The following is a 21,955-nucleotide window of genomic DNA, read 5'->3' on the forward strand; positions in this document are numbered from 1 at the left end:
AGCCTTCTGGACACTCCCTTTCCCCGTTAGCTGCCCTTTTGTGTAGTTTCAGCAACCTCATGCTACCACTATCACACGTGTATCACACTTCATTGTGATTCTTCGTTCTTTTGTCCACCTCTTCTACCTTACTGTAAGCTTAGCTTTGTGTACCCAACACTTAGTTACAGCGTCTGATTCTTAACAGGTACTTGACATTTTTTCTACACGGAACTGCGTAGGTATATAGAAATGTTCCCCACTCTGTAACAGCAGACAAGGCCGACATATCACTTCTGCACCCTGGCAAAGGAGCTTCCGAGCACGACTGGCGTCCTCTGGGTGCGGGGCTTCCTGACTGGCAGCGCCCAGGTCCCTCCCTCGACGAACAGGACTCAGCGGCGCGCCCCCTAGCGTCTCCGGCTGATGATACAGGCATGGGAGGGCGCCGGAGAGCACGCGGTCCCAGACCCGCGCTTGGCGCATGCGTGGCACTGGAGCAGTCCCGTCGGTTCGGAAGAGTCCAAGCGCGAGGGGAGAGAGCTGAGATTCTTTTCCCTTCTGCAATAGGAAGCTGGCTCCTATTCTTTTCCTCTCCGATTGTATCTTAATTTAAAGTGAAAACCTTGACTTGTGGTTCTGTAGCGAGCGATAAAGGAGCTAGGGTGTTGTTAGACTTTTCTTCGTCTCTCGGCACCCCTCCCTCGGGGCGCAGGGTTGGACGGGTCCAGGTCAGGAGCAAGGGGGCGGAAGCGGCGGCGGCTGTCAGAGCTGGAGAGGGGCCGGGCGGAGTGGCAATGGAGAGTCAACGCTGGCTGCCGCTGGAGGCCAATCCCGAGGTGAGCGTGGCTCGGGTCTTGGCCTGAGGCCGCGGGCGGGGGCGGAGGGCACCGGGCTGCCGCCTCTAGTCCCGGGCAGTTTGTCGCTAAATGGTGTTCTCTGTTTCGTTTTCAGGTCACCAACCAGGTGAGTGAGGTGTCTTGTCGCTTGGGACCCTGGCCGCCTACACCCCTGCACTCCCCCAGGAGTCTGGGATTTAACTCCGTGAGGGTCCTTCTTGCTCACCTTCAGACGGGCGTGCCCTGTTTGCGGCCGCTTCCCTTCCACCTGGGTCCTGGAGATGCTCCCAGCTGTCTCTGGTCCCATTCCCCGTCATCAGCATTTCCTGGGTTTTTTGGGTCAGAGGTTTTGAGGGACGTTCACCCTGTATTCCAGTTCCTCTTCTCTCTTCGTTTTGCCTCCTGCTAGTGCCGAATCTATGATTGTCCCAGCCCTGTACCTTCTAGGTGACTAATTTGCCTGCAACACCTGACTCCAAGCTTTGTAAAGGCTCCCACTCAGTCCTTGTAATCTCATCCGCCACTTGCACCATGAAATCATCTTCCAGTCATCTTCTCTCGTCCGATCAAGTCACTTCTCTTCTCCGCCACGCCCCCTTTCTCTTCCAGTTTCTTAAAAGTGGAATTTAGTTGCTCTTATACCATAGGAAAGCTCAATTCCCACGTCATCCTTTGCCAGCTACAACCCTTTAAGTTCGTTTGGGTGTTGGAGGTTCGGGATGGGGAAGGAAGAGGGAACATCTCGCAGCCTCTCGATCAAAAGGACAATAAGTGCTACCAGGTATAAACTTTTTATTTGCTCAGGTGTATTTTGTCTTCTCCTGTTTTTCATTCTCAACAGCAAGTTTACTTTTTACTGCCCTCTTAGTTTATCATACTTCTCCCCCCGCCCCAATAATCTTCCTTCTCATCACCAAGGAATAATGATTCATCCTGTACTTCATTGGTTTTCGGTTTTGAAAGCTTGTAGAAAATTCCTTATATAAAGAAAGCAGATAGAAGTGCTTTATTTTAATGTTGTCAGCAAACTATTTTTTTATTCAGGTTTATTACATGCTATTGAAATGATTATTACTGCCTCAATTCTTGTCTCTTTAGTAATCTAGTAATTTAGTAATGAACAAAGCTTGGAACACAGCATATATCTTTCATGTTATTATTAAGGTGGCATTTCCTATCAATATTAATTTTCTTTTGTTTTACCCTCTTTGACATTTGTTGTTCATTTTTTTGCCTAAAACATTTTGACGGCTTTGTAAAGAAAAAAATTTTCCTTCTGAAGAAGTCAGTATTTACAACTTCTGATTTAGTGCCCTAGGAAGGAAGCATATTTCTCTCAGACCTAATTCCAGATATTTTTATAACTTTAGTTAAAAATCAATTTACCATATATCTGGGCTCTGTCCTATTCTATTGATCTATGTGTTTGTTTTGATTACTGTAGTTTTATTACTGTGGTCTTGAAATTAAATAGTATGAATTCTCAAACTTCATTCCTTTTCAAAATTGTTTAGGCTGTTTTAGTTTCTTTGCCTATCGATATAAATTTTAGAATCAACTTGTCAACCTACACAAAAAATTTTGGTATGATTTTGATGACTAGGCCTATAGATATATTTTGGGGAAAATTAACATCATGACAATATTGAGTCTTGCAATCCATGAAGATGGTACCTCTCATCATTTACCTGGGTCTTTGATTTCTTTCAACAGTGGTCTGTCGTTTTAGCATGTCGATCTTGCACATTTTTATGTTTGTTTATACCTAAGTATTTAATGATTTTTGGTGCTATTGTAAATGATGGTGTTTTAAAATTTCATTTTCTAGTTGTCCATTGCTATGTATAGAAGTATAATTTATTTTTACGTGTTAACTTTGTCCTGCTGCTGTGCTAAATTCACTTACTCTAGTGGCTTTTTTTGGTAGATGCGTCGGGATTTTCTATACAGACAGTCATATTCTCTGTGGTTAGACTGTGTTATTTTTCCCTTTTCAATCTGTATGCTTTTTATTTATTTTTCTTGTTGAACTAGTTAGGACCTTTAATACAAAATTGAGTAGGATGGAGAGAGAGAGGACATCTTTGTCTTGTTCTGGAACTTAGAGGGAAAACATTTGATTTTTGATCATTAGATATGTTAGGTGTAGGGTTTTGGTAGATGCTTTTTTATCAGGTTAAGGAAGTTCCCTTCTTTTCCGAGTTTGCTGAGAGATTTTATCATGGATCACTGTTGAATTTTTCTTAAATGACTTTCCTGTATCTCTTGAAATGATCGTTTAAGGAAGAAATAATACTAATCCTACATAAACATAGAAGAGGGGGGCACTTCTCAACTCATTTTATGGCCAGCATTACCAGACAAGCCGTAATAAGAAAAACTGCAGACTCTCCCTCATGAACATGGATGTAAAAATCCTCTACAAAATATTTGCAAAGAGAATGCAGCAGTATATAAAAAGGATAGTGTATCTTGATGAAGAGCCATTTATTCTGTTATTGCAAAGCTGGTTCACTATTCTAAAGTCAATCAGTGTAATTAACTGTATCAACAGACTAAAAAATACAATCGTTTTTAGATGATACCATTATTATTTTTAATGAGATGTTAGCTTATATAATTGGAAACTTATATTCTAAACCTACGTTCTAATTGGAAACCTTTGTTCCTAAGTAATCTTGGTAGACTATAAAACACATTCACTTATTCACATCAATTAAATAATATTTGAGGGGCACCTTTTGGAATACCAGATATCTGCGCAGGAGCTGGTTATATTTGGTGATGAAAACTTTTATGGTTTTCTGCTTTTCAGTCCATTGGGAAGACAGACAATAAACAAGTAAGCAAACAAATAGTTAGCAATTATTATAAGTGCAGTGGAGAAAATTAATGGTACAGTGATGAAGACCATCAGGGAAAACATACTAGGTTAGATGGTCACAGGAGGCCATTCTGTGGTGACATAAACAGAGAAAAGATATTATTAGTATATGATTGTCCACTATTTCTGGCATGCTTTGGTGTGATGTTTGTTTTAAATTTATTTTTTTAATTAAAAAAATTTTTTATGTTAGTTTCTGCTTTATAACAAAGTGAGTCAGCTATACATATACATATATCCCCATATCTCTTCCCTCTTGTGTCTCCCTCCCTCCTACTCTCCCTATCCCACCCCTTTAAATTTATTTTTTAAAGAAGTAATGTACATTTAGTGGGAGAATGGACAAGTATCTAAGAAGTAATCAGTTTAACCAAAATTTTTGTACTTGTTTCTTTATTCTCTTTATGTTAGTGGCAGAGCTGAGACTCGAAAATGAATGGAAATTTAATTAACTCACTCAGAATTTGGAAAATTTATAAATTAAGCCACAGATTAATCCCAACAACAATACCCGTCCCCACCTTTTCTTCTTTCCTCAATTGAATGGAATCACAGGCCTTTTACTTACCTTGATTTCACTCTGTTACCATTTGTTGGTTGCATGTGTCATTATACTCAGTATGAGCAAACACTGTTTAATGCTCTAACAATGCCTAGTTGGTATAAGAATGATTAACACATGTCTACTATATGAAGATTGTTAGTAACTGTTAGACGTTAACTAGTAACCATATGTCTCAGTAGATGTGGTAAGTAGTGATTTCTTTTGTTGGTTTATATGCTGTCACTGCCTTCTCAGGATATTTTGTCTTGCTATAGGTAGGACTTACTTAGAATAAAATCAGTTAAATGATAGAAAAAATTATTTTAAAAATTGAAGCTCCATTTTATTTACATATGCATTTAAGGGGTAATAGCAGCTTGTAGCTGATGGAAAGTTACAGGTAATTAAGCATCAGGAATTATAACATTTTTTTAAAAAGAACATTTTGTGATGTGGGCAATCATAGAATTTCTTTTTATGACCACACTAGATTTTCATCTTGATTATGTTTTGTGATTTGAGTATTGCACAGCCACATTATGTAATTTTAAATATTGTATTTTAGAACCACCCATTTCTGATGTGGAAATTCCCTAGAAATATTCCTAATTGTGGATTTTATTGAATAGGCAAAATATTTTCTGGCTGAAGGAAAAGAAATTTACAACTAAATTGTATTTCGTTGCTTAGTGTTGGAAAAAGATTTAGAAGTCATGTGCTAAATTATTGCCATGAACATACAAATATTCATTAGTTAGTGTTTCCCATCTTGGGAAAAACACCCTTGTTACGCCGACCTCCTCTACTACCTCCTCTCTGTTTCCCTTCTTTGTAAATTTTCACAAAGCATTGTCCATAGACGCTCTTGCTACTTTCTTATCAGCGTTTTTTTTTCCTGTATTCACTCCCATCTAGTTTGCTTCTATCCTCACCATTTCACAGTAACTACTTTTCTCAAGTTTACTAATCACGACTTTGCCAGATCCAGCGTTCACTTTTCTGTCACCATTTTTTTGATCTCTCAGCAACATTTGGTAGAGTAGCCCACTCCATCCCTCTTAAAACATCTTTTCTTGGCTGCTGTGATAATTCTGGTTTTCCTCCTATTTCTCTGACTGCTTCTTAGATTTGCCTTTGCTGGATCATTTCCCTTCCAATTACTAAGGAGTTCCTCAGAACTTTGTCCTACACTGCTAATCTTTTTATATTTTCTGTTGTATAGCATTAGTACTGTCAGTTGTCACCTATTCTGTGTGACAGATCCTGTGTTCCTCCAAGTCCTGACTTCTCTACAGAATTGGAAACTACTATATTCAGCTACCGCTCTTACAGTATATCCATTTGGATGTCTTATAGATATCTCAAATTTAACATGGCTGAAAAAGAAATCTGGCTTTACATCCTCTCGTTTCTCCTGCAAATCCGCTTCCCCAGTCTTTTAAGGGTACCACCATTTATACAGTGCCCAAGTCAATGTCATTAATTCTTCACAGCTATGCTAGTTTGGAGAGGCCATTCTTGTACTGATTTAATTTCTTGGGTTTGAATCTCTGCTCTGAGACCACAGGCAGTTACCTAGCCTCTTTGTACCTCAGTTTCTTAGTTTCTCATAACCCCTCCTAATCCTGTAAAATTGTTGTAAGGATTAAATAAATTGCTACATGTAAATTATGCATAACAATGTATAGGACAAAGCATGCACTCGGTGAAGTTAGCTGATTTTAATACTTTTCTTGACCTAACCTCTCAGATCCAATGATCTGCAACTCCGGTAGACTCTTCTTTCAGAATCTATCCCAAATCTGGCCATTCTGTTCATTTCCACCACTACGTCCCAAGCCACCATCATCCTTTGTTTGGACAACTGCAGTAGCTTCCTAACTAGTTTTTCTGCTTCTCCCTTTACCTCCCTAAAATATATTCTCAATATACACCCAAGGAGATTTTATAAAAATGCAAATCACGTCTGTGTTTCCCTGCTTAAAACACTCAAAACACAAAACAGCCTTCCATTGCTTGTCCTTAGAATGCACTTCAAGCTGCTTACTATGGCCTGATGGGGAGGTACTGCCTGCCTCCCACTTTTGCTGGCCTGCAGTCTTTGAATGCCCGTCCTGTTCCTGCTTCAGTCTTCGTACTAGCTCATCCTTTGCTTGAATCATTCTGATCTGGGTTGTTTCATGGCTGGTTCTTGTCATTTGTGTCTTAACTTAAAGTCCTCTCCTCAGTGAGTCTTTCCTGATTATGCAGGTAATGTTCCTTCCTTTTCCCACCACCGGCCCTGAAGCTACACTGACATCATGTCTTGTTTTCTTTTTTTCATAATACTTAACCACCTTGTGAAATTATCTTGTTTATGTGTTTACTTGTTTATTGTGTGTATCATACCACTAGAATGTAAGTTCTGTGAGAACAAGGACAAGTCTGAAGTACTAAGAATGGTGCCTGGTCCATAGGGGGCTCTCAACAAATAGTTATTGAATGGAAGAATGAATAAATTTTATATAGCTCCTTTCATGCTCCAGAAAATGTTTCTTAAAATTATCTTTAATGTGGTCATGAATCTTTTGCTTGAATACTTCAGTGAGCAGTATTCTATCTCATAAAGTGATTTAGTTTTTTATTATCATGAGAATAATGTATAATTAGAAGAATTATATTTCTTTATATTGAAACAAAATCTGCCTTCCTGTAACTTCCTCCAGTTGTCTGTCATCCTCCCATTGAAACCATACAGAGTAAATCTAATTGCTTCTTCATGATATTACTAGAAATATTGGGGGAAAAGGATTATAATAATTTAAGTTTTCTTCGAACATGCCCAGATTCTCCAGTTGTGATGTCTTCCAAAACCTTATCATTCCTGGTGACCTTTCTTTGAGCCTGATTGTTTGTTGTCATCCTTCATAAAATAGGCCTGCCAGAGCTGATATCATATTCCACTCTGAATAATCTGTGTTGAAATAGTGTGTTACTAAATTGTCCTAATACAACTTTTAAAGCAGATCAGCATTGCATCACTTACATTGACAATTGTGTAGTCCATATTGAGCCTGCAGTAAAGTAAACTTTTTTTCTTGGTCCCTACATAAAATGTTTTTAGTATTTCCCCATTCTGTACTTAAGTAATTTCATTTTTGTTTGTTTACTAAATAGCTATTAAAATTCATTTGGCTGGTTTCCAGAGTTTAAAAACCATTGTTTTCTCATTTAACTATTAGTTATTTTCCTAGTTCTGCATCTAGCAGTTACTACTAGTATACTTTTACTAGTAGTGATATCAAGCAATTATTAGATAAGTATAATTTCTGTCATAACCCAAATCATTAGTAAATTAGTAACAAGGCAGAATCTATTGCTGTCCTGAGCTGGCCATTAAAGACCAGAGCAAGTGACTTAAGAACAAATTTGAAAGGAAGGTAGATTTAATTTTTCTTTTTTTTATATATATTTATGTAATCAGAGTTTTTGTTACTTGACTATCACCTAAAGAATGAGGAGGAATTCATTAAAAATGAGGGGGAGGGCTTCCCTGGTGGCGCAGTGGTTGAGAGTCTGCCTGCTAATGCAGGGGACACGGGTTCTGGGAAGATCCTACATGCCGTGGATCAGCTAGGCCCGTGAGCCACAACTACTGAGCCTGCATGTCTGGAGCCTGTGCTCCGCAACAAGAGAGGCCACGATAGTGAGAGGCCCGCGCACCACAATGAAGAGTGGCCCCTGCTTGCCACAACTGGAGAAAGCCCTTGCACAGAAACGAAGACCCAACACAGCCAAAAATAAATAAATAAATAAATAAATTTTTTAAAATGAGGGGGAGAGGCTAACATTTTTTCAGATATAAGTCCAGTTTGTGTGCAAAAGTGATGGTTATCGACCCTTTGAGAACTTGAAGAGTTCATTGTGGCTAAAATTAGAGAACAAAGTACAAAAAGGTACTTTAAGCAGTGAGAGACAAGTAAATAAGCACCAGAACATCCAGAGCTTTGCATGTGGGTTCTGAGAATGACCTTGAAAAGTCACAGAACCTCCCAGGCTCAGTTTTCTCACTGGTGAAAGGATGTAATAATAAAACCTCCTTTGCAGTAAAGGTGAAGTGCATTAAAGTTCCTAGCATAGTTTCTGATACAAGATACTATTTTTAAATATTTACAAATAAATTAAAATATTCTGTATCTGGTGGAAATTTTTTCTTTGGACCATTGAAAAGGATAAGTTAACCAAGGATCTTTTTTGGGCACATATTCTAATTTACTAATTGTTTTTCTTGATAGGCCAAATGTTAGTGTGGCATTATAAAAATTTAGTGAGCTAGTCAGTCAGAATTTTTTGTTATTACCCAATGTTTTAAAAAGCCTGAAGACAGATATTAAAGGTTATAAATCCCTTTATTATATTTGGTGCAAACAGAATGCTTCTAATTGTGTAGAGAAGGCTTTGCAAGTGCCTGTACTATATAGAATACTTTTCTTTGTAAGCTGGAGAGATTTTTTGGGAATAGTTTTAAAACTGGCATTATGTTTTATCACAGTTTTGTAAATTTAAAGAAAATACATGCATATCAGTTCTGTAGATTTGTATCTTTGAAACTACATCTATTGTAAAAATAACACTTTTTAAAAACACTGGAAGATAAAATGTTGAGTTCCATACCATCCAAGCTAACTACTATTAATATTTAATATTTTAGAGAATTTCTTTTTAATCTTTCTCTATTTGACTATGATCATCACAAATGCACGTAGGTTCTTCTTTTTCCTTTAATTATAAAAGTAGGATACCTTCGTTATTTAAAAAAAAGTGAGAGGTAAAAGTTGGAGACTTTCTTCCTCACCTTTTCTCCGAAGCCCAGAGGTAGTTACTAGGCATAGCCTCTTTTATTCTTTCTATGCATATGATGACTTCCTGTGTGAGTCTGACCCATAACAATCTGGAGTCAGAGGTTGCATCGGTGTACTTAATAGATATTAGTTAAGTTGAACGTCTTTTTATCAATCTTATTTGATTGGCTATATGAGTAAAAAGTTGAGGAAAAGTATGATTCCAGTTAAATTTTAATCATTTTTTTTATATTTAATTTAATGTTCTATTTAATCATTGATGTGTTCTCAGTTTGATACTAATCACTCTCGCTACAACTGCTTTGGAGCTTGGTAATTTTTATACTCTTTAGCTTTGGCTGACATGGAACAAGTTTACAACTTCAAGGTAATTTGCCAGTTTTCTCCAGAATGTTTTTTCACTAAGATGTTTAACTGTTACTTTCAGTTTGCAGCACAGATGTAAAAATTACTCTGTTACATGTACCTCTTGTTTTATAACTTTATAGCAATATGGCTATTGGGGGTACATAATATTAACAAATAAATTTAAAGTCTTTTATCAGGGTTTATGATACTTTTCCTTGACAGTATGCCTTTTAGAGCTGTCAGTCCTGTGCAGGTAGTATTTGGAGTATTTGGAGCTGATAAATGCCTGGTTTTAGATTAGAAGCCAAATGTATCTTTCCTACCTCTTTAACTTGGCACAAATAAAAAGTATATGTAAAATATTCATTATAAACATAGATTAACAGACATGTGCAGACATACAGATGGCTAGATTATCTATTAAGATAGAGATAGAATCTTCAACAAATTTCTTGCAAGTTCAGCAAATAGAACTCGAGTGTCTATGGTTTGGCCAGTACAATGCTAGGCAGTGGGATTAAAAAGATGAATAAGACACAGTTCCTTCCTTTGGCTTTGCAGTCAGTTTTAGTCCTTTTTTAGTTTCTAGATAGAATTGAATATTGAGGAGGGCATAGACTAAGAATTTCAGAGAAAGTGGAGAAGGGAGAGGGAAGTAGTTTGAAATACTTCATTGAACTTTTTTAAAGTCTGGAATCATTAATAGGAATCAGATGAAGAATAGGTATTAACTAGAGAAGGCCATTGATTTCTGTGGCCCCAGACTTGCAGAGCATGTGACTTGATGAATCTATGGATGTTGAGCACATTCTGCCAAGATAAGTTTTTTAATTCAGAGTATTTCTTATTAAATGTATCTAAGACCTTATTTTTGACCAACCATACTATCAGTAAGTAGCGTTTTTTCTACAGGCAGAGAATTGGAGGGATGTGGAGAGTGGTCCTTTAATCAGGAATGTCTTGTCTTGTAGAACCTGACTGTGAGATGAATAACACTGTTTATGTAATAGGGCATGGCTTCCATTGGTTTTGCAAGATCTCATTTGATGATCTAAGTATGTGTGATCGTTCTTCAGGGAGAAATACCCAAGGCACCTTTTTATTTTTAAATCTCAGTTAATGTTGGAGCTTCCCTGGTGGCGCGGTGGTTGAGAGTCCGCCTTCCGATGCAGGGGACACGGGTTCGTGTCCCGGTCCGGGAGGATCCCATATGCCGCGGAGCGGCTGGGCCCGTGAACCGTGGCCACTGAGCCTGCGCGTCCGGAGCCTGTGCTCCGCAACGGGAGAGGCCACAACAGTGAGAGGCCCGCGTACCACAAAAACAAACAAACAAAAAAACAAACAACAACAACAAAAAAAACAACTTAAAGATAATGTTAGACCAGTAGATACTATAATGTATTCTCAAAGTAAGGTATAATGATGCATTTTTAGTATGTTTTTTGTTTCCTCTACTCCTTTATTATTTCTATCATGTAAAATTTATTTTGTGATGGTGAACTTTTTAAAACCATCAATTTCCTTCAGTACAGGCATTTATTGAGTTTATTGTGAAATTGACATCATTCTTATTATTATGTTCTTTTTTCCTTTTCTCTCTGCAATAGATTAGGGTCTGATATTTTATTTCCCTATGAATTCTTAAGAGTTTGAAAAAAACACTGCTCTTTTGTTACAGTTTTTTTTTTTGCTAGATCTAGGGGAGACAGTGAAGCTGAGTAGGTTTCATTGTGTACTGAAAGTCAGGAAGCCAGCAGGTTACTTTTTTATATAATTATTTTTTAAAATATTTATTTATTTATTTTGGCTGCACCTGGACTTAGCTGCGGCATGTGGACTCTTAGTTGCGGCATGCGTGCGGGATCTAGTTCCCTGATCAGGGATTGAACCGGGCCCCCTGCATTGGGAGCGCAGAGTCTTACCCCCTGGACCACCAGGGAAGTCCCAGGTTACTTTTTATATCAAGCATTTCCTGGTGTTCCCACAAGTTGCTTGGACTTTTTTGGCCTTATACACTCTTTGTTCATTGATAAAACTTGTGATATCAACCTATCATCTATCTTTAAACCTCAGTCATCATTTTTGATAATTAGGATAGACTATACTGATTTACTACCAAAATAATTCTTTATGTACTAGAACTTAGATGCATTTCCTTAAAAATCCAATGTTGGGAATGAGTTTAAGATACCAATCAAGCCACTTGTATGTGTTCGGTGAAGTCCTGACTTATTATGTTCAATCCCAAAGTAATGGATTTTGAAAAACGGAGTTTTGCTTAATATGTTGTAAATTTTAAATGTTTTTTAACTGATTTAAATAAATTGCTATCTCTTCCTACCTTATTCATGGAAGACCTGCTTTACTTCATTCTTATTGAACATCAGTAATATTTGTACCTTCCATTCCCTTTTATGTATCAGATATACAGTATATACACATTATTTCCCTGTTAACACTAAACTGGTTTTTTTCCCCCTTTTACCAGTTTCTCAAACAATTAGGTCTACATCCTAACTGGCAGTTTGTTGATGTATATGGAATGGATCCTGAACTCCTTAGCATGGTACCAAGACCAGTGTGTGCAGTGTTGCTTCTCTTCCCTATTACAGAAAAGGTAATTGTTAAGTAAGATATAGTTTCCAGTAAATGCAGAATTCTCTTTCAATGTTGAATTAAACCTATGCTGTTGAATTAAACCTATGAATTAAGAACAGATGACTCCCTTCTTGCATAAAATGAGGAAATCTAGACGGTGGGGACATCCTAAAAATCTAGTTTTATTAAAGAGATGTATTTAGATTTTGATTTGTAGATTGACAGAAAAGCCCTGAGTCTTTTAAACTCTAGTAGTTTTCTTTTTTTTTTTTATAAAATATGGTTAGTTTGCCTCAACTGTTTTGATGTGACATTTAATCACAATTTCATGTGTATACTTTAGAATTGTTAAGTACTAGGATATTCTTAAATCTGTCTTAGAAAATATATGAATAAAGAATATTCAAAATTTTAATATATAAAATATGTAAATGTTTTCAATATATAAGTAAAGAAATCTTTGTTTTAAGGAGGTAGATGTAACTAGTGACATGGGTTACATTATTTTCAGAATAAACTTGATTTGGGTGCGAATCGTTAAGCTTAAATACAATTTAATTGGCAGATTTAGGATATGTTGGGGATTATAAACAGCTATTCTTAGCTCTCTGTATCTAAATTCAAATCTCCATATTTCAGGCCTTCTAGAATGATATCTTATAGCTATGTGCATTATGGAGCCATTTTAAAACAGTTTTGAGTCTATATCTTTCTGATTTTTATTTTTAAACTTAGAAATAATAGGATGAACTCCACATTGTAAAAAATGAAGTAAATGGGAAGATGTGAGGAATGAGTATTTATACTTATATAAGTAGAAAATATAGTGGCATCTGCCACTTTCTGATATCTCTTACAATTTGGTCGGTCACTATTTCAGCTCATAAGTGACATAATAAAAATCACTCAAAGGATATCTAGTGGATGGTTTAGGAAATATGAAGTGTTTCAATCTTCTAAGTTCTAATTTAGAAACTGATTATGTAGTTGTGAATGGCTTCAGCATACTAATAGCAAAAGAATTGTTATGGATACATCATTATCTTTTAAATAAAGTCAGTTACAGTGTTTTAAATGTGCTTTACGCTATTAATTTATTTCTCTCTGATATTTTTGTTGTCTTTAATTATGGCAGACCACAGTGAAAACACAGTCACTTTCCTTTTTCCTGTACTTGCTCTGAATCATTTTAGGATTTTTTTACTAAACCTTAAATCTTGAGAAGTTATCAAACTTTTTGATAACTTTATGGTAAGTTTTTGATAACTTCAAACTCTTTTGCTTTGTCACCAAGGAACATTGATGTTAAGCAACAACAATAACAAACTAAACTCTAGGACTGTACAAAACATTTCAGCTCAAGACCTTACTGCATTGAACTTTTCAGTTTTTATCAGTTGAACTTATATGAATGAATTAATGGTTCAGAATTTATTCTGAAAATATTTACAAATTTGATTTTGGATATATGTATATGTATAACTGGTTCACTCTGCTGTACAGCAGAAACTAACACAACATTGTAAATCAACTATACTCTAATAAAAAATAGTAAAAAATTAAAAAAATAAAAATTTGATTTAGGAGCACATTTATAAAAATTATTTTTTCAGGCACAGCTACGTTTGTTGTTAAAAGCAGTTCCTTAATTATGGGTTTTAAATAGACATCATTTGTTTCTTTTATCGCAGGGGTCAGCAGACTTTTTCTGTGAAGGGTCAGCTAGTAAATATTTTCAACTTTGCAGGCCTGATAGTCTCTATTATAACTATTCAACTTTGCCTTTTAGTATGAAAACAGCCATAGACAATACAAAAATAAAACTTTACTTACGAAACCAGGCAGTGGGCCAGGTTTGGCCTGTAGCCTGTGGGCTGTAGTAGGGCTCCCTACTCTATTGGAATCTGAAAATTATAGGAAAACAATAAACAAAACAATAAAATCATCTTCCTACTCTCTTCCTTCTCCTCACTTTTGTTTTTAAATTTATTTAATTAAATAATTTATTATTTTGGCCGCATAGGCTCTTAGTTGTGGCATGCGGGATCTAGTTCCTTGACCAGGGATCGAACCTGGGCCCCCTGCATTGGGAGCACGGGGTCTTACCCACTGGACCACCAGGGGAGTCCCCATCCTCACTCAATTTTTTAAATATTTATTTTATTCAGGTATAGTTGATTTACAATGTTGTGTTAATTTCTCTCCCCACCCATTTTTTAACCTCATTATTTTTAACGCTTTTTACAATTGGAAAAATGAGGCACAGAGACATTAAGTAACTTGTTGGAGTTGCACAGCTCATAATGGCAGAGCCAGGTTGTGGGTTAAGGCAATCAGATGTAGAGCCCACACTTTTGACATTATTGTACCATATTGTTTTTACAATCAGTTATAGATAATGGTGAATGTTATGAATACCATATACTTATATATATAGTGTGAATTTTGTTAATATAATATGATGTAACAGTATAGAAATGTGAAAAATAGAAAGTAAAAATCCTCTAGTAATCTCTTATCCCAGATCTCTTATCTCTTATCTGTTAAGTTTTTCTATATCCTTTAACACTTTGCAATGCATATACAAAGGAAATATTTTTAAAACATAAATGAGAATCATATTAATATATACTGGCCTGTAACCACTCTATAATCATGGACAGATTTCTAAGTCAGAATATGTAAATCTTTTATTCTTTTTAAAATGTTTTGTAGTATTGCATTCACATATGCCATGTTAACCAAATCCCCATTGATGTATATTTAGAGTTTTTCCATATTTATATTTAAGTCCTTTTTAATATATTATTTTCACATGTAGACTTGATTTTTTTTTGATAGTATGAAATATTCAGAACAGAAGAAGAGGAAAAAATAAAATCTCAGGGACAAGATGTTACATCATCAGTATATTTCATGAAGCAAACCATCAGCAATGCCTGTGGAACAATTGGACTAATCCATGCTATTGCCAACAATAAAGACAAGATGCACTTTGGTAAATAATTTTTCATTACTGCTATCTTCCCCCTGCTTAAGTTATAAGTTAACTTACTGAGCAGTAGGTGGTGTTCTAGTTCTTTCTTTTGAAGTATCAAATAAAGCTTTTCCTCCCTTCTTTCTTTTATAATGGGAATGTATATACTGTTAGGGGAAATATTAATCCTCCCCAGGTTTAACAAACAAATAACTTAAGCCCTATCATTTATCCCAATATTCTTATATTCCTAACTTACCAGTAAAAGGGTTTTACCTGAGAAATAGTTAACATGCTTCTAGTATTTTCATATCTCAGTCTCTTTGAGATAGCAAGCCTTTTCAATTTTATCATCTTTAATATTCTCAGAATCTGGATCAACCTTGAAAAAATTCCTGGAGGAGTCTGCATCAATGAGCCCTGAAGAACGAGCCAGATACCTGGAGAACTATGACGTCGGTACCTTTTTCTGTCTTGATCTCATGTGTGGGCAAAATTCTCTGGGATTGTAGATTCTCTTGGGGGGTTTGTCTTGAAACCGTATATTATGCAATTATGGATTTTTGTTGTATCCATTAAAACAGGCCTTTTGTACTTTTGTAACATTATCTGAAATATCCATAAATGTTGATAAATTGCCACTTCTTTTCTATGTCCAGAGCTGAATGAGAGAAAAAAGGCAATTTGATTTAACAATTTATAAAATATCTTATGATTGACTGTTCCTTACCATTCCCTCCCTATAATAAATATATGCTTGGCAATACCCTGTGTGTCTTTCACTGGGAATTTGGAACAAGGCTGAAGACCAATGGAAAAAACAAAGGTTTAAAGGTAGATGTTAGAATATTCTCTAGCTATTTTATCAGTGTAATATTTTTGCATGTGTGAGGACACAGGCCACATAGTCTAAGACGTTTTAAATGATTGTACCTTTTCATAGAATTTAGATTGGAATTTACATTTTATTCTATTTGAAATCTATTTTTCTTTTGAAGGCTTTTTACCTTTTAATGACATTAAGTAAATTGTAAGTTCTTTGAAATTAGAAACAGTATAGTGTACAAATTATTTGGCTAGAACAATGTGTTAGGCAGAGTTTGTGCCCAATAAATCCATTGACTTGATTATGTTGTTTTAGCATTCTAATATACTTTGATTATTTTAAGTTGTATTTTCTTTAAAAAACCTGCTGATCTCATAAAACGTCTTTATTTTACATAAAAATAAAATGAACAACATAAAAGTCACCAGTAATCCCACCAATGAGAGGTAGCCACCATTTATATTTTTAATAGGGAATATATAATTGTATGCACAATATTTTAAAACAAAAATTTGATCACACTGTAATATTGTTTTATAACTTGCTTTTTTCATGTAACTTATCACAAACATATTACATACCAGTAAGTATATATTTGACATCATTTAATGGCTGCCTAGCTTTCCATAGTGTAGTATTTTATTTAACCAATAAATTATTGTCAGAAATTTAATGTTTTTCCCTTTTTTTCACCATTTGAAAAAATACTACAAGGTATATCATTGTAGCTAAGTCTTTGCAAATATCATTAGTGATATATAATTATGTACAGTTATATGTAAATATATAAACTCCTAGAAGAGAAATTGCTGGACGAAATAGTTTGCATATTTTTAAAGCTTTGATACTTATTGCCGAATTGCCATTCATAAAGGTACTTTCACCCGTAGTTTACTTTGACTGTTTCTCTTCATCTTTGTTAATAGTGCCTATTATAAGAGCATTTTTTTTTTTTTTAAGTTCAGGAACCTAAAATCTCTAGCTTCTCTTAAATGCATGCCTTTTGCTCCACATTTCTAAAGTGCTGACTGAAGCTGCATGATTAAGCATAAATACAGCCAGAGCTGCAGAATAGCATGTAACCTGGAGAAACAGATGAGCTAGGCTTCTTCAGTCTCTATCTGTGAGATGCTTACTTTATTCTAGTCTCAGTTGAATAAAGTGTTAAATGTTAGTTCCAGCAATTAAATAAGGTAAATGACTCCCACTTACCCCTGGCAATTACAAATAAGCAGATACTCAGTTTCCTAAAGTTTCAGAGATTTGAGGGTTGGAAAGCACAGCAATTCATTTGCTTACTCAGAAATCATTCTTAAATATTCAGTGTTAAACGGTTCCAAAAATCTCCTCCAATTTGTTTCTTAACGAGGCTTTAGATGTTAAAATTTAGCGTTGTTGTTTTCATTTAAAAAGTTGGATATAGTCATTTGTTCCTGTTAATACTTTATATTCTTATTACAGGCCATTCGAGTTACTCATGAGACCAGTGCCCATGAAGGTCAGACTGAGGTATTTCACATTTTTCAAAACTTTTCCTGCCACTTGTAAATTTAACCACAGTTCTATTGTATGACATGTAGTTGTAGAAAATTATTGGGACTTTTTTCCCTTTGAGGGAATTTGCTTACGTAAAAGTAGTCATAAAGTAGCCCAAGAACATGTTTTGACAAACTGTTAATATGCACTTTGATAACAGCCATCTCAGTTTGTCTAATCATTTAGACAGATTGCAGATTGTGTGTTGTTTGCTTTGGCTGACGGGTGGTCTTCGTGTTCCCCATCAGGTTCCTTTGACTTGCAAGTATTTTGAGAAAAGTACCTGCCCTGTAGTAAAGGTAGATAGCCAGTATGGTTTTCAAGAGCCTTTATCATGCTCAGCTTCTAGCAAAAAGCTGTAACATTCTCTTTACTCAGGAAATCTGTTCTGGGGCAATGTGATGGTCTTCACCATCTTTACTCTGTTAGCTAGTTATTTCTTCAGATCAGTCACCTCTCCTCTCCTTCTCTTGTCTCTTTTTTCATTCTCTTTTTCATGAGGGATTCCCTCCCTCCATTTCTCCTTTTTCCTCCCTCAAACCTCACCCTCCCACTCTTGGGGGAAGTTTGTCAGAAGGTATTTCAGTCAAAATGAATAGAATTTAATTAAAATCATTTGGTGTATTTATAACACATTTAAGTGTTAATACCAGAGAATTATAGATTTTCTTCTTTCTTATCCTATGCGTGACTTGCAACCATACTTTTTCATGTACAAAGGTGACATTGCCTTTATGCTTTAAAAATACTTGAAAGAGGGCTTCCCTGGTGGCACAGTGGTTGAGAGTCCGCCTGCCGATGCAGGGGACACGGGTTCGTGCCCCGGTCCGGGAAGATCCCACATGCCGCGGAGCGGCTGGACCCGTGAGCCAAGGCCGCTGAGCCTGCGCGTCCGGAGCCTGTGCTGCGCAGCGGGAGAGGCTACAACAGTGAGAGGCCTGCGTACCGGAAAAAAAAAAAAAAAAAAAAACTTGAAAAAATACTGATTTAAAAGTATTGAACTTAAATATTCCCACTATCTTCAAAAAAAATTTTTTAAGGAGAAAACAATTTGATACTATGATATAACTGCAGTTTTTCATAGCTCTGACTGGTAACTGTGAATGTTTATAATAAAACCACTTAGGAATTTAAACATTAATTCTCCATGTAATTGTATCATACTTTCTTGGTTGCTCTCAGGTTCTGCTTTCAGATGTGTGTACCATTGCTTTTTGACTAAGTTTACATAACAAACGCGCACACACACAGTGGCATGTCTAAGTGGTTTCAACACCATATTGGAAATGAATGGGATGATCTGTTTTTTGTATTGCTTTTTACGATCTTGAGCATGTTCTTAATCTTCACTATGTTTTGCTTTTTTTTGTTTACAAATTTGTAGTGTTAAAATTAGCAGTGATGGGCTTCCCTGGTGGCGCAGTGGTTGAAAGTCTGCCTGCCGATGCAGGGGACACGGGTTCGTGCCCCAGTCTGGGAAGATCCCACATGCCGTGGAGCGGCTGGGCCCATGAGCCATGGCCGCTGAGCCTGCGCGTCCGGAGCTTGTGCTCCACAACGGGAGAGGCCACAACAGTGAGAGGCCCGCGTACCGAAAAAAAAAAAAAAAAAATTAGCAGTGATGGTGAAGATCAGCATGAAATTATTGTAAAATATGAAAACCGTTAATTGTAGTAAAGCAGTTAAATGCTTTAATACCTGTTTACTTAAAAAAATTGTCTTTATGGTGCCTCCTCTTGCCTCCCTTTTGGCCTTTATCCAAATTATGGCTTTTAATACCTCCTTTTAGATGATGTTCACATCTCTTCTCTAGATCTAAACTCCTTCCCGATGTAGACTCTTTTATTTTATATGATTCCTACTATTTGCATTTTAGCTATTTGTTTTCATATTCTTTTTCATTTATTTAAGATGTATATTTTTTAACATCATAACAGCTCTGAAATTAGGGTGTATCTTACAGTTGATTTTGTAATTTACTTGGTGGTATTACCTTCTTTAGTTGTACATAAAATGATGCATCTTAAAACCACCGGTGCCTTAGATTTGCTGAAATGTGGTGTCATATCTCCCTTACTGTGGCTCTTCGACCTAGGATTGGTGTTCGATTCCTGTGGGTATGCCCCAGAGTATCCAACACCATTCCTTGTGCATAGGCACAACACATAATTATTAATTCACCAGAATTAGCTCAAAACTAACCTTAGTGGTGTAAAAACTACCAAAAAAGGCTAAATCTTGGTGTTCTGTAGTTCCCTGAGTAAACCAAACATACTATTAGCCACTGTTCCTCAATAGGGCACTATTAACATTTTGGGACGAGTTCAGCTCTTTGCTGTATGGGCTGTTTTGTGCATTCCAGGGTGGAATATAGATTATTATATTCTAGCCACTGTATGTTAGTGACTCCCAGTCACTGAGAGAACAAAAACCCACACCATACATTTCCAAATTCAGTATCAACCACCTTAAAACTCCTGCACCAGGGACAGGTTTTGCGATCATCTTATTTCTGGTTCATCTACCATCTGTGGACTTAAAAGAGTCTTTGACATATTATTATCTCCATTGCTCTCTGTATTCCAGCACACTATTTTTTGTCAGTTCCTATGACACACCTCAGTCTTTCCCATTTGTATTTGTTTGGTTTTGCTGCCATAGCAAAATACCACAAACTGGATGACTTAAACAACAGAAATTTATTTTCTCACAGTTCTGGAGGCTAGAAGTCAATATCAGGGTGCCATCAGGGTTGGTTTCTGGTGAGGCCTCTCTTCCTTACTTGTAGACGGGTGTCTTTTCACTGTGTCCTCACATGGCCTTTCTTCTTTGTACACTTGCAGAGAGAGAGAAGTCTCTAGTGTCTCTTCCTCTTCTTATAAGGACACCAGCCCTGTTGGATTAGGGCCCATCCTTATGACCTCATTTAATCTTAATTACTTCTTAAACGCTCTGTCTCCAAACACAGTCACATTGGGGATTAGGGCTTCAGTATATGAATATTTGGAGAACATCGTTCAGTCCACAGTACCATTTTTGTGCTTCGTAAAGGCCCAGTTCTTGTCCAGGTATACCCTTTCACTTTACATAGTTGGTACCTTCTCATCCTTTAGGTTTCACCTTAAAAGTCATTTTTCAGAGAGGTTTTCTTTCATTACCATTAAGTAGGGCCACCTCAGTGAATTTTCTGTTATAAAATCCTTTTTATTTTCTTCCGGGCATTTTTTAATCTACAATATGTTTTTTTGTTTGTTTATTCCATTTATTTCATAGAATAGGGGTCCCATGAGGATGTGGCTCTTTTTTGTCATATTTACCTTGAATCCCCAGGACAGTGCTTGGCATTGGACAGTATATAGGCATTTATGAAAAAGTGCATAGTATAAAAGTAAGGAGCACAGGATGTAGGTTTGTATACTGACTCTACTATTTAGTAGCTTAGGCAAGGTACTTTCCTTAGCATAAAATGAAAAGAATAGCATCTACCTTATGGGATTGCTGTGAAGATTAATGAGTTAATCATATAAAGTGCTTAAAATAGTGCCTGGTATTTAATGGGCCCTCAGTAAATACTAGGTGGTGATTTTGTTTTACCAGGCTTTCAGAAAAATGAATATGAATGGCAGAGGATGAGCTGAAGCAATAGGGTGAAGCCAGATCAAGGGGTGGCTTGAATTTTATAAACAATGGGGAGCCACCAAAGATGGTATGTTTAGTGTTCGGCGTATTGAGTTTAAGGTGAGTAATGGGTCATCTGTGTAGAAGTTGGATATGGAGTCTAAAGCTCTAGGGCGATATCTGGAGTTTTGTATTTGGTCGGAGAGTAGTTAGAACCTTGAGAATTCTACAGAGGGAGAATAGTGGTGAACCACAATGAATCCCTGGGGCACATAGGTGTTAAAGGAGTGGGTGGAAGAAGAGGAGCCAGTAATAACTGTAATAACAACTGACATCATTGATACTCTCTGTCAGAACGCTTTCATGGGAATGGAGTAGGCAGGAGCCTTATTGCATGCAGAGACCTGTAGACTAAATGAGAGATCAGTAAGATGAGCCACCAAAACACAGTAGCCTCTTTAGAAGATTGGCCGTAAATGCAGCGAAAGAGTAGTTCTTTACTTGTATGTTCTGAATTCCACCATGATTGTCTGGCCGACTCTGGCTAATCCAGAAATTTGGACAGTAGCCTCACCTCACTTATGCTTCATTAACCTACGCTGAAAGTTACTGCTTTCATGTTTCACTTAAGTTTGGGAAGATAGAAGAACAACAATGGGATATAAGGAAATTAAATTAAAAGTGTTTTTTTAAATTGTGAACAAATACAGTGATACAATAATGGAAACAGTATGCAAATCAAACGTAAAGGCAAGAAAAGAAAAATCCAAAAGAATATTTTATTTGCCTTCAGACTCTAGTTTTACTTCATCAATACTTATCTAAAAAGCCATTTCTAAAGTTTGTGATTTGCCCATATTAATTTAGGAGCCATCCCAGATATGAGTAGAGATCTCCTGATGATTTATTGTTTATTTAACTTTTTACAAAAAGAATAAATTTATTATATTGCTCAGGAACCTCCA

The 21,955-nt window shown here is 36.3% G+C and overlaps 1 protein-coding gene across 1 annotated transcript in view; it reads left to right on the top strand.

Annotated features, from left to right (window-relative positions):
* The first annotated feature begins 753 nt into the window (after positions 1–753).
* The window catches only part of UCHL3 (ubiquitin C-terminal hydrolase L3), a 43,960-nt gene continuing 22,758 nt past the window's right edge, over positions 754–21,955 (top strand). The window contains exons 1-6 of the mRNA XM_065896071.1: positions 754–818; positions 934–945; positions 11,924–12,052; positions 14,875–15,031; positions 15,380–15,465; positions 17,298–17,345. Coding sequence (XP_065752143.1) covers positions 777–818; positions 934–945; positions 11,924–12,052; positions 14,875–15,031; positions 15,380–15,465; positions 17,298–17,345 — 474 coding nt within the window. The 5' untranslated portion in view covers positions 754–776. The remainder of the gene's footprint in view (positions 819–933; positions 946–11,923; positions 12,053–14,874; positions 15,032–15,379; positions 15,466–17,297; positions 17,346–21,955) is intronic.

The sequence above is a fragment of the Phocoena phocoena genome, chromosome 18 (assembly GCF_963924675.1).
Source record: "Phocoena phocoena chromosome 18, mPhoPho1.1, whole genome shotgun sequence".
Classification (NCBI taxonomy): Eukaryota; Metazoa; Chordata; class Mammalia; order Artiodactyla; family Phocoenidae; genus Phocoena; species Phocoena phocoena.